Source organism: Muntiacus reevesi, chromosome 1, assembly GCF_963930625.1.
Source record: "Muntiacus reevesi chromosome 1, mMunRee1.1, whole genome shotgun sequence".
NCBI lineage: Eukaryota > Metazoa > Chordata > Mammalia > Artiodactyla > Cervidae > Muntiacus > Muntiacus reevesi.
In genome coordinates, this window is record NC_089249.1 from 229,565,815 (window position 1) to 229,578,162 (window position 12,348).

At 37.0% G+C, this 12,348-nt stretch overlaps 2 protein-coding genes across 3 annotated transcripts in view; one reads left to right on the plus strand and one right to left on the minus strand.

Moving 5' to 3' along the window:
• The window catches only part of ANKHD1 (ankyrin repeat and KH domain containing 1), a 105,662-nt gene extending 95,453 nt beyond the window's left edge, over positions 1-10,209 (plus strand). The window contains exons 29-35 of one of the 2 annotated variants that reach the window (XM_065918694.1): positions 1,314-1,463; positions 1,643-3,255; positions 6,162-6,338; positions 7,353-7,604; positions 8,162-8,337; positions 9,105-9,269; positions 9,549-10,209. In XM_065918694.1, coding sequence (XP_065774766.1) covers positions 1,314-1,463; positions 1,643-3,255; positions 6,162-6,338; positions 7,353-7,604; positions 8,162-8,337; positions 9,105-9,269; positions 9,549-9,608 — 2,593 coding nt within the window. In that variant the 3' untranslated portion in view covers positions 9,609-10,209. The remainder of the gene's footprint in view (positions 1-1,313; positions 1,464-1,642; positions 3,256-6,161; positions 6,339-7,352; positions 7,605-8,161; positions 8,338-9,104; positions 9,270-9,548) is intronic. The other variant, XM_065918695.1, reaches the window with a different exon arrangement.
• SRA1 (steroid receptor RNA activator 1) overlaps positions 1-12,348 on the minus strand; it is a 24,001-nt gene continuing 11,653 nt past the window's right edge. The window contains exon 5 of the mRNA XM_065918702.1: positions 1-792. Within this exon, the coding sequence (XP_065774774.1) occupies positions 650-792 (143 nt within the window). The 3' untranslated portion in view covers positions 1-649. The remainder of the gene's footprint in view (positions 793-12,348) is intronic.

Sequence of the window (12,348 nt, forward strand, 5' to 3'; positions counted from 1 at the left end):
AGGGCTATGATATTTGTTTAATGGTCCCATTTTGAGTCAGACAAGTTTGTTCATCTACAGTATTTAAATAATGTTAGAGTTCGCTAAAGAACCGTTGTCTGCTTTTAACTAATGCAGTTAGATCACCATAAAAGGTGGGGAAAGAGCTCATAAAATTAAAACTTCCTTCTCCCTCAAAAAAATAAAGACAAATAGCAACACCCTACAGCTAACTTGACAACTCCTTTTATTCACACTGTTTTATACATAAACTGTGATGAATAAAAACAGAGAGGGACCAGTACTTTAAAATGTTTCACACAATCCAGAAGGTATCTCAAGCCTCTGCTCATGCTTTACAACAGAAAATTAGGACAAGACACAGATTTACTTGTGTGCACTTAATCACCAAAGGACTAAGATGTCTGAGGTTTTATTGTATAATTTTTCTAAGACTTTATGTCCATTAGAAGCAAACAGAAAAGGAAGAAGTCTTGGCAGAACAGGAGAAATGATGTGCACTTAATAATTAGATTGATTTAAGTATTATATTATTTATGGCCTAGTCTATGCTCTTAACTTTCAAAATGTCTAAATATAGTCTTCCCAATTTGTCTACATTAGCATATTAAATTTTGATCATGAAATGTATTTTAGAGTCTGCAATTGGTTATTCTTCTGGAAGGTATAGTTCAAAGCTTGAGGGTGGAATCTTCAAGGGGGGAATCTTGACAGCCAGCAGTGACCACATGAAAATAATGGATGTTGCTTTCATTTGGTTCTGCCAGCAAACACTGGGTTTCCATAGTAATCCTGCAAGAGAGCCAGGCCATCTTGTCAGATCCCAGTGTCAGCCTCTGGTGTTCTAATTCCACTTGCCTCACACAAGTGGAATTCACACACTTGTGAATTGCTTTTTATGTAATTCAACTCCAAGGCTTATTGCTTAGTAAAGTCGTTGAAACTGATAACCTGCCTGTATTCATTTTCATATAGAGTTTAACAATGTGGTATGCATTATTTTAATTTTGAAAGTATCAATATATATGATCATTGTCATTCAGTTAACATGTGATAGTTTGAATGCTGAGATCATGAGTGACTTTAAGTATAATTTTTTCAAATGGCAATGTGTTAAATTCAATATAATAAGAGGTCAGTTTCTAAATAAAAGCTCCTAATAACTTCCTCTTTAAGGTTTGATAAATAGTATTCTCCAGATGTTCATGAACATACTTACTGAGACATGTTTCTTTTTTTTTTTTTTTTGAGACATGCTTTTTTAATAAACATTTTGATTTCATATGCTCATGTGTGTGGTCTTCCTTTTATAGGTCAAAGAAATTATCTGTTCCAGCCTCAGTGGTTTCCAGAATAATGGGAAGAGGAGGATGCAACATCACTGCAATTCAAGATGTTACTGGTGCCCACATTGATGTGGATAAACAAAAAGATAAGAATGGCGAGAGAATGATCACAATTAGGTAATTGTGAAATATATATGTGTGTGTGTGTATATATAGTTAGTTAGTTCTGTGAGGAAGTTAAACTGTATTAGAAGCACATTTTTGTTAGCCATGGTACAATCAGAATTTTATTTTGTGGTAAAGATTACCTAGTTTTTTATGATTTTGATCTTGTTTTTTGTTTGTTTTCTCCCCAGGGGTGGTACAGAATCAACAAGATATGCAGTTCAACTTATTAATGCACTTATTCAAGATCCTGCTAAGGAACTGGAAGACTTGATTCCTAAAAACCATATCAGAACACCTGCCAGCACCAAAGCCATTCATGCAAACTTCTCATCTGGAGTAGGCACCACAGCAGCTTCCAGTAAAAATGCATTTCCCTTGGGTGCTCCAAGTCTTGTAACATCACAGGCAACAACAATATCCACGTTCCAGCCCGCTAATAAACTTAATAAGAACGTTCCAGCAAATGTACGTTCTTCTTTCCCAGTTTCTCTCCCCTTAGCTTATCCCCACCCGCATTTTGCCCTGTTGGCTGCTCAAACTATGCAACAGATTCGGCATCCTCGCTTACCCATGGCCCAGTTTGGAGGAACCTTTTCACCCTCTCCTAACACTTGGGGACCATTCCCGGTGAGACCTGTGAATCCTGGCAACACAAACAGCTCTCCAAAGCATAATAATACAGGCCGTCTACCTAACCAGAATGGAACTGTTCTGCCCTCAGAGTCTACTGGACTAGCTACTGCCAGTTGCCCTATCACTGTCTCTTCTGTAGTTGCTGCCAGTCAGCAACTATGTGTGACTAATACCCGGACTCCTTCATCAGTCAGAAAGCAGCTGTTTGCCTGTGTGCCTAAGACAAGCCCTCCAGCAACAGTGATTTCTTCTATGACAAGCACTTGTAGTTCCCTGCCTTCAGTCTCCTCTGCACCTATCACTAGTGGGCAAGTTCCCACCACATTTCTGCCTGCAAGTACTTCTCAAGCACAGCTTTCTTCACAAAAGATGGAGTCTTTCTCTGCCATGCCCGCCCCCAAAGAAAAAGTGTCCATACAGGACCAGTCCACAGCAAACCTGTGTCCCCCCTCTTCAACTGCCAACAGCTGCAGTAGCTCTGCCAGCAACACCCCAGGAGCTCCAGAAACTCACCCATCTGGTAGTCCCACTCCTCCGTCCAATAACACACAGGAGGAAGCACAGCCATCCAGTGTGTCTGATTTAAGTCCTATGTCAATGCCTTTTGCATCTAATTCAGAACCTGCTCCATTGACTTTGGCATCACCTAGATTGGTTGCTGCTGATAATCAGGATACCAGTAATTTACCTCAGTTAGCTGTACCAGCACCTCGAGTTTCTCATCGATTGCAACCCAGAGGTTCTTTCTACTCAGTGGTACCAAATGCAACTATACACCAGGATCCCCAGTCCATTTTTGTTACAAATCCAGTTCCTTTAACACCACCTCAAGGCCCACCAGCTACAGTGCAGCTTTCTTCAGCCATGAACATTATGAATGGTTCTCAGATGCACATTAACCCAGCAAATAAATCTTTGCCACCTACGTTTGGCCCGGCCACGCTTTTCAATCACTTCAGTAGTCTTTTTGATAGCAGTCAGGTACCAGCTAACCAGGGATGGGGAGATGGTCCTCTGTCCTCACGAGTTGCTGCAGATGCCTCTTTCACTGTTCAGTCAGCGTTTCTGGGTAGCTCTGTACTTGGACACTTGGAGAACGTGCACCCTGACAATTCCAAGGCCCCTGGCTTCAGATCACCTTCCCAGCGAGTTTCTACTAGTCCAGTTGGTAAGTTATTGTAACTATCATGACTGTGCAATTTTGGACTTTAACAGCATAATCTAACCTTCCAAAGATGATAAAGCATTTATTTTATACACAATGTTTATTGCATGATCATGAAGAAATAAGGGTATATCATAAACAGTAAAGACCCCTTAATGACTGCTGATTGAGTGGACAAAAAACTAGTTGTAGGTAGGCCATTCAAATATGAACTGCTTTATATTCTTTTTTATGATCTCTCTGTACCTGTTATCAAGGAAGTTACACCTTGTGTCAGTTCATTTTCTAGAATTGATATAATATATTCATAAAAGGGACCCATAGGATGCTTCAAGGATTCCAAATTCACAGACATTTTTTAAATCAAAGTGAGTGTTTGCATTTCTTAGATTTAAAAAGGTTGGTTTACAATTCAGAATCTACATTCTTTGTTTTCAGTCATGGGCACTCAGAATGAATATTAAATGATGTCTTAACCCATCTTGTTTATAGTAGATGGAGCTGCTTGAAGAGATCCAATCGTGTATGTGCTCTTATTTTTAAAAAACAATTTCAAATCAGCTCTTTGTTCCCTGAAATTAGAAATTAGCTGCTGAGGCAGTATAAGAAAGATTTGGAAAGATAAGAAGCTAGTGGTGGCTCAGAGATATTTGGAAAACCAGAATCCATTTTCCAGAGTCTAAGGGCCAAAATTGTGTTCCAGTCTGCTCTATTATGCTCTGATTTAGTCCAGTCTGCTCTAATAAATGCTAAAAGACAAATTAGAAATTGTGGCTGACCTAGAATGGAGCCGGGGGGGGGGGGGCGGGTAAGAAGTAATAGTGCCACTTATTTAGCATTTTTTTTCCAGTTGGTAAACTTCCCAGAGCCCATTTCCTTTTTATTAATTATAAACTAAGTTGTTTAAAGTTTGTGAGTTTACTAATATGGCATAGCCTTAGCATTTCTATCTGATACATTTCCATTTACTTACCTTTTCAGGAAAACATAGCTATTATATCGTCTCTCAAATAGAAATAAATGTTACATAAGACCATCCGTGGCCCAAAATATTAATCTCCAAGATTCTTTTTTTCTTCTTTTCTATAAATAGGTACTACTTTAACTTTTCATTTTGGTCAAACTAATAAAGTTTTCAGAGGCCTTAGGATGAAAGAAGAGCTCATTGCCAGTGCTCAGACTGTGGTAAAATTTAATTAATTTTTAAATTAATCCTTTACATGACTGGCACTAACTAATACGTGAATTTAGATGCTTTAGCTAGAGTTGAGCTTGAGATCTTTCATATTCCAGCGTTTGAGTTCTTTGCACTCTAATACTATATCCCAGAAGATGTGCAGATTATGAATGGCTGGAAAAAAGAAAGTCAAGGAAATCATCCATCTAATTTGGTAGTAAACCAGGTTTGGGATCCTTTTTATTCAGGTCTGTAACATCAAAATTACTTATTACTAATTAAAAAAAAAAATTTTTTTTTTAAAGCAAGCATTAATCCTTGACCTTCCTTCCAGGGTCCAGGATTGATTAAGTTTGGCTTCATTTCATAACTGCCTGGATGGTTTCTTTTGTTGACATTCTTCTTTCAAAAGACACGAAAGCATGTAGAGAAATTGGAACTTTCGAACTCTGCTGGCAGAAATTTAAAATGTTACAGCAACTTTGGAAAAATAGTTCCTCAAGAAATTAAAAAGGGTTACCATATGATCCAGTAATTCTTCTCCTAGGTATACCCACGAGAAAACATATGCCTACACAAAAACTGGTATACAGATGCTCACAGCAACACCATTCATAATAGCCAGAAAGTGGAAACAATCCAATGTCCATCAATTGATGAATGGAAAACAAAATGTGGTGTATCTATATAAAAAGATATTATTCTCAGTATAATGTATATTCGGTATTATCAGATAAAGTAAAAGAAATGGAGTGGTTATTTGTGCTACAACATAGATAAACTTTGAAACCATTTTGCTAAGTGAAAGAAGCCAGTCACAAACGACCACATATTGTATAATTCTTTTGATATGAAATTTCTAGAATAGGCAAATCTAGAGAGAAAAAAATATATTAGTAGTTGCTTAAAGGTTCAGATATGGATCAGGTAAAGGAGGATGGAGAGTGACAGGTAATGCATACATTTTCTTTTAGTGTGAACAAAAATGTCCTAAAATTGACTATGGTGATGGTTGCACAACCCAGTGAATATACTAAAGCCTTTGAATTAAAGACCTGCCTGAGAAGTTTTGAATTTTTTATGTTGATGTTAACAACTTTTTCCTGAAATGAGCACCTATAATCCTTTTCCAGATCCTTGCCCTCTTTTCCTACTACACTCTCAAGAGAAAGCAATGGAATTTGAGAAGACTATCAAATTCAGACTTATGTAAACTAGATATTGATAGAAATTTTGATGTAGTTTTCAACTTTTGATTTTTTTTTATAAGATGGAGTTCTGAAATTATCTTTAGTTTAATAGTATGCTTTTCCTCCTTGTTAGGAAGAAAAAAATTGGTAGATTTTGTTATTCATCTTGCATAGGAAATGACTATAGTTATAGAGATGAATAGCTATTCTTCCAAGTAATAGGTAACACTTAGTCACAACATGCTGTCATTTCATATCCCCTCCAATGAAGGCTTTGAGATTTATCTGAAACATACTCCAGGTGACTGCCATTCCTAAACACTGGACTTTCTATATCTAGTGTTGCCTGGGGTATTCTTCTCGACTGCAAGAAAAAAAAATGGGTTTGGGACATATAGTGTGGTATAAATGGATTCTTATTGCTGTGATCCACAGAATAAACTGTGTGCGTTCTTCTTTTTTAAAGAGGAATTAAGTAAACTTTGGACTTTCATTTTTTAAAGCCTTAGCTAATTTGATGTCTTGGACCTGTTTTATTTCAGGATTACCGTCCATTGACCCATCAGGCAGCTCCCCATCTTCCTCTTCTGCTCCTCTGACAAGTTTTTCCAGCATACCAGGAACTCGGGTTTTCCTGCAAGGGCCAGCTCCTGTTGGGACCCCTAGTTTCAACAGACAACATTTTTCTCCCCACCCTTGGACGAGCGCCTCAAACTCATGTAGGAATCCTGGAGGAAATCGTCCCAAAGAGCCTCTAATAAGTTATTAAGTCATTTGTTATAGGGAACACGATATTGTAATTTTAAGTAATCTAAGTTATATGCAAATACTCAAGGTTTGTATTGCAGTCATGTCCAAAATTATCAGTCATTTATAGGATAGAAAACTTGAGAAGGGTCAGGCTATTCTTTCAAGCCAGATTTGAGGTTACACTGAGACTTGGATCAAGAAAAGAGGTACAAAGAAAAGACAGAAACTGAGGAAGAAGCTGCTTACCCTCTTGGTTTGAGTTCAGCTTTTTTATCCTCTATTTTCTGATGTACCATGGCATTTTTATCAAGAGTCACCTCTTTTAGTATCCAAACCACCACCTCAGGATTTAGTTACTTTATAGCAATCTAAGCATTATTTGTTATTAACTCATTCAGTATATCTGCCTTGAGTTAAAAAAAAAAGACAGAAAAGAAAAAGGGAAGCAGTTTTATAAGATGCTTTGAGGACAGTATTGTGAAATGGTTTTATTTAAATATCTAATCAGTTTGGTATGATTCCTCGTTTATTTTAAATTTGAGGAAACTGTATTGCCATTTATAAGTAAAAATATTCCCCCGTTCTGACTTACTTATTTCAATATTTTGAACAGATGAAGTTCTAAAATGACGTGAACAGGATTTGATTTTTTTTTTTTAATGAGCATCATGAGGTAGTCAGTGAATATTGGTCCTTTGACAAAAGAACTCCAGCAAGAATAAATAGGGCCTTCTTCTTTTCTAGCCTTGTTCAGTTCAATTAAAAAAAGTTTTTTTTTAGACTCTTTATACTTGCTTCAGGCATTAGTAATATAGGATAATGTTTATAGAACTCATATATTTTCATTTGAATGATCTTGCAAAATGAAAAATTTCTTTCCAGAACCTGTGTTGTGGAATAGATCTTTCCAACAAGGTTTCTCGTATTTTTATAATTTGAATTTTTATATGTAATAAAACAATAGAGAAATATTTTGCCACCAGGTGACTCTCCTATTCCATCTGTTTCTTCGGGATCATCTTCACCTCTTTCAGCCACTTCTGCCCCACCAACATTGGGCCAACCAAAAGGAGGCAGTGCCAGTCAGGATCGAAAAATCCCTCCCCCCATTGGAACAGAGAGACTAGCCCGGATTCGACAAGGAGGGTCTGTCGCACAAGCCCCTGTGGGAACCGGTTTTGTCGCTCCTGTTGGACACAGTGGAATCTGGTCATTTGGGGTCAATGCCATGTCAGGTACAGTTACAGTGCCCTCTGTCTGGAGGGATATCTTGAGTAAAGTGTGAGATTTTGCCTTTTAAACTTAGTTCCTTATCTAAATAAATAAGCTTAATTCCTACACTTAACCTATAGGATTGTTTAAACCTTTGAGGAGCCCAGTCTAGTCTCAAAGTCTGGAATGTTTGTTGGGGTTATATATTAATAATAGATGTAATGTGTATGATAGTAATAAATATAAAATAATAAATACAGAGTTGATTAGAAATTAAAAATTCAAAGCATACTTCCTTTCCCTCTTAAACTTTTCATTGGAGAGTGGGACAATTATTTGATTTCTTTCAGAGAGCATTTAATCTTTTGCAGGACAAGGTAGAGTGTGTGGGATATTCCGAAGACTACATCCAGTTACAGGAACTTGGTATTTTTTTGGATTGCAAAGATTTTTATGAATGTGTCCTGAGCTATCAAAGGAATGCTTTTGATTAAATTTAGTATGAAAAACTCCATTGGTAATGTTTTGCTATTTTATCCAGATAAATATCTTAACTCTTGAATTCAATTCTTTTTTCTAGAAGGCTTATCAGGTTGGTCACAGTCTGTGATAGGGAACCATCCAATGCATCAACAATTGTCAGACCCAAGCACATTCTCTCAGCATCAGCCAATGGAGAGGGATGATTCTGGAATGGTAGCCCCCTCTAACATTTTTCATCAGCCTATGGCAAGCAGTTTTGTGGATTTTTCTAAAGTGAGTTGACAGACATCATTGTAACTTGTTTAACACTCTGCCAGCCAATGTGGTCACATGTTAAGGAGTAATTTGTACTGAAATAATTCTCCTTTTTGGTATAACTAGTTTGTTTCTATGAATTTGTCAGATCTTTTATCTGTTTTCAGAAGCGGGTCATGTTGTTTACATTAGTTTGTCCTCGAACTATCCTGAAGATGCTGCCATCTTCTTTCCAAACTTGGAAGATTTGACTTTTGCTGCTTTGCATCTGGCTGCCACAGCTGAGAAGGGAGGCCTCTCCCTCTCTGGAAAGCTGGCTCTGAGCTCACCATTGCTTTCTTGTCTGCTCTGAGAGCTTCCAGGCTGCCATAAAGCCAGATTGTGGCTGCAAGCTATTGTGTAGAATTCACTTTTCTTAGCACAAGCTTATTAGTAAATCTAAAATGTGGGAAAGTTGGGGTATTATATGTTCATAAAATATTGGAAATTTCCCAATCATTGAATATTGGATTTAGTTGTTTTCTCTATTGTCATTGAAAAAGTGTGGCTGATGTAGATAACTACTTTCAGTTTCTCAACACTGATTTAGTTGTTTTCTCTATTGTCATTGAAAAAGTGTTGCTGATGTAGATAACTACTTTCAGTTTCTCAACACTGTACAGTGGTGCTATACATACTACATACTCTGGAGTTCTTTGAATGAAGGAAAATGAGAGAGATCTATGCTGATATTATGGAATCATCATTTATAGTCACTTCATGATTACACCTTTCTGCTGTTTTAGGGTCTACCAATTTCCATGTATGGAGGCACCATAATACCCTCCCATCCTCAGCTTGCTGATGTTCCAGGAGGCCCTCTGTTTAATGGACTTCACAACCCAGATCCTTCTTGGAACCCTATGATAAAAGTTATTCAAAATTCAACTGAATGCACTGATGCCCAGCAGGTAAAATGAACTTAATGCTCTTTTATTTTTCAGATTTATCATGTCATCCTTTTAATTCTTTGGGTAATAACAAGTTCTGAATATCAAAAGTCAAGACATCTTACCACTTTGATCTGAATTAAGTTTTTCAATATCAAAATGATGCTACTTAACATTTTGTTTCATGTACTGTATTCTTTCTAGGCAGAAACAGTGAATTGCCATTGCATTTATATATTCGTTTTGTAAATGTCTAAAGATTCCTAATTAGAAATTCCAATTTTTCCTCCCCCTTTTCAGATTTGGCCTGGCACGTGGGCACCTCATATTGGAAACATGCATCTCAAATATGTCAACTAAGTTAGAAGGTCTTACTCTTTAGCCTTGTTTGAGAAATTTTGACCTTGGAAGAACCCTGGGGATTTTTTTTTAATGTGCCTAAGAAATTTTCTCTGAGGCTTTAGCAATGGAAATTTGATTGCCCATTGTATAAGAACAAATTGATTTCCTAACCACCTGATTATGTTCTCTGGTTAGTTTAGCCATTTTGAAATTAGTGCTTTGGGCTAAACATACTGAATGCTACTTGTATGCAGAAAAGAATTAGATGATTACATATTTCAACCTTTTAGGGTGGTAAATACATGTACAATTGTTTACATACTTAAAAGGAAAAAGTTGAGTAAATTTCTTGTCATATAGTGGCTCTACTTAATGTAGCCTGTATTAATGTGAAATATTTACCAGAATATTCAATAAAAAGATGAACAGTGTTTAGAAGTGGGGTGTGATCCTTTCAGTGGTCATGCAGGTACTGCCCAATCCACAATCATATTGAACCAGGTTGTTAATACTATATTTGTAATAGGCTTCTCACATTTTACACTTTAGAGTCCATTCTTAGATTGCCTTGCAAAACCACTTCTAGAATAAGTTGCATACTTAACTCTTAAACATTCCTTGTTTATGTTTCGAGCCCCTGTATCCTATCTGATTTTAGCAGATAGGCCATTAAAAGGTTTAGCTCTTTGTGGATCATGAGTATGTTAATAAGAACAATAGGATTTCAGTCAGATGACACTGAACAAACTTAAGATACCCAGATCACCTTTCAGATTCCTTTTGTGCTTCCTGATTTTTTAATCTAAAGATTTATTTTGGTTATAGGTGTTTAAGTTTTGAGTTGGGACATAGGAGGGGGTGGGGTGACTCATATAATTCTGTTATATTGTCAGATCAGCTGAATGTTTATAAATATGTGACTAATTCTGAGCTTAGTTTCATGAAGAGCCAATATGGTGAACGAGCTAAACTCAGGAACCCTGGAATGGATTGCTTTGGCCAAACTATAGGCTATGCCAAGAATTTGATGCAATAGAGAAAAAATATCCCAATGAAAAGAACAGTCATCAACTTGTTCATGTTGTAATGTGGTTGAATTACTTGGTCTTAGATAAAAGCAATCTAAAAAATAAAACAAAATGTTGGAGACTGATAGAGAAGCCAGAACACACTTTAAGGCAAAGAAGGTTGCACAGAAAAATAGTAACTAGGAGCGCAGCCATACCAGAAACATTTTTCTACTCTCATACCAACAGGAGTTACTGATTTTCTCTGCCCTTCTCCTAGAGCCACCACTAGATGAAACACACCATGTTTGTTCTATCTTAGACATACCTGGTTCTTTTGTCTTCTATATCATATTGCATATGAAAGATTTCTTATTTTCTATTTTTATTGGATTTAGAAATTATCACTGGTGTTGAAGCTATTGCCTTTGTAGTGCTTAATAACCACATCAGGTAGTCTCAAGAGACCTCACCTTGAGGGGAACAAAGGACCCCTAGGATCACCTACATATCTTACTATTTCCAGTTATCACTAATAACAAACAAACCAAAAGAAAACATCACCTAATATTAGTGAAATGAATGGAACTATTCTTGATGAAACGTATAGTGAGAGATAATATTAAGTAAATTATTCAGTGGGACAAAAATTAAGTGGTGGTCTGTCTTAACTAATTAAAGTACATTTGAATTTTTGGAAGAGCTCTTCCAATATCTTCTACACCCTGAGGACAACAGAATGAGAAACTTAATTACAGGTCAGGAACTAAAACCCATAAGAAGAGGATACAATTATGAGAAACCCCTAGGAGGATTAGGAACAAATAGCAGCTGTGCAGTTTGTAGCAGTTATTTAGGATACCCTTCTTCCTGCCCTCTTATCTGTACTGCCTTCTTTTCTATTTGAATCCAAGTAGCCTACTCCCCACTACATTTTGCCTGCTATAATCTCTTCTTCCTCTGTCTTGCCTCTTCCTGGCATTACTTTACTGCTATTTTACCAACCTGAACCTTGGATTAAATCTAGCTCAGGTAAGAACTTAATTACTTTCAAATATACAAGGGATTTGCGGGGAGGCAGAACGGGTAGAGTGGAACAAGTGTCAGAAAACTAAGTTCTCTTTTCATTTCTGCTACTCAATACTGTGTGACCTTAGGCAAGTCATTTCTCATCTCTGGGCTTCACTTTCCTCATCTGAAAATGAAATTTAGTATAACTGAACTCAAAAGGGTCTCCTAGTCCTAACAGATTTACTTGTCTCATGAATGAGAATATGTGGTATAGAACTGCTAGAAGCTGATACATGGCTGAGGTTTAAGAGCCCCTACCATTTGGAATCAAAAGCCTGCTGTTGTGAGAGCCATTATTGATTTTGGGGATTTATTGGAGGCAGAAGAAAACCTTGCACACCCATAGTGAGCCTAGTGAGCCTTCAAGTCATTAAGAAACATCCTGCTGAAACAAAAGAAAAGAGGAACATCCTGCTGAGGCATAGATCAAACCCTATGAATAAGAGCTCATTCAAGAAATAAAAACTATCATCAAGGTTTCTGAACCTACTTATTTCAAGTAGTGTTCTATAAAATAAAATACCACCACCAATAACAGTATTGATGTTTTTAAGACCCTTTAAACCTATTATGGCTACAGTGTGCTGACTTGCCCTTTTATAGGCCAGTCTGCTTCCTTCAGTCCCTGCTCTCAAAGGGGAAATTTCATCACCTCAGCTAACCAGACCGAAGAAGAGAGT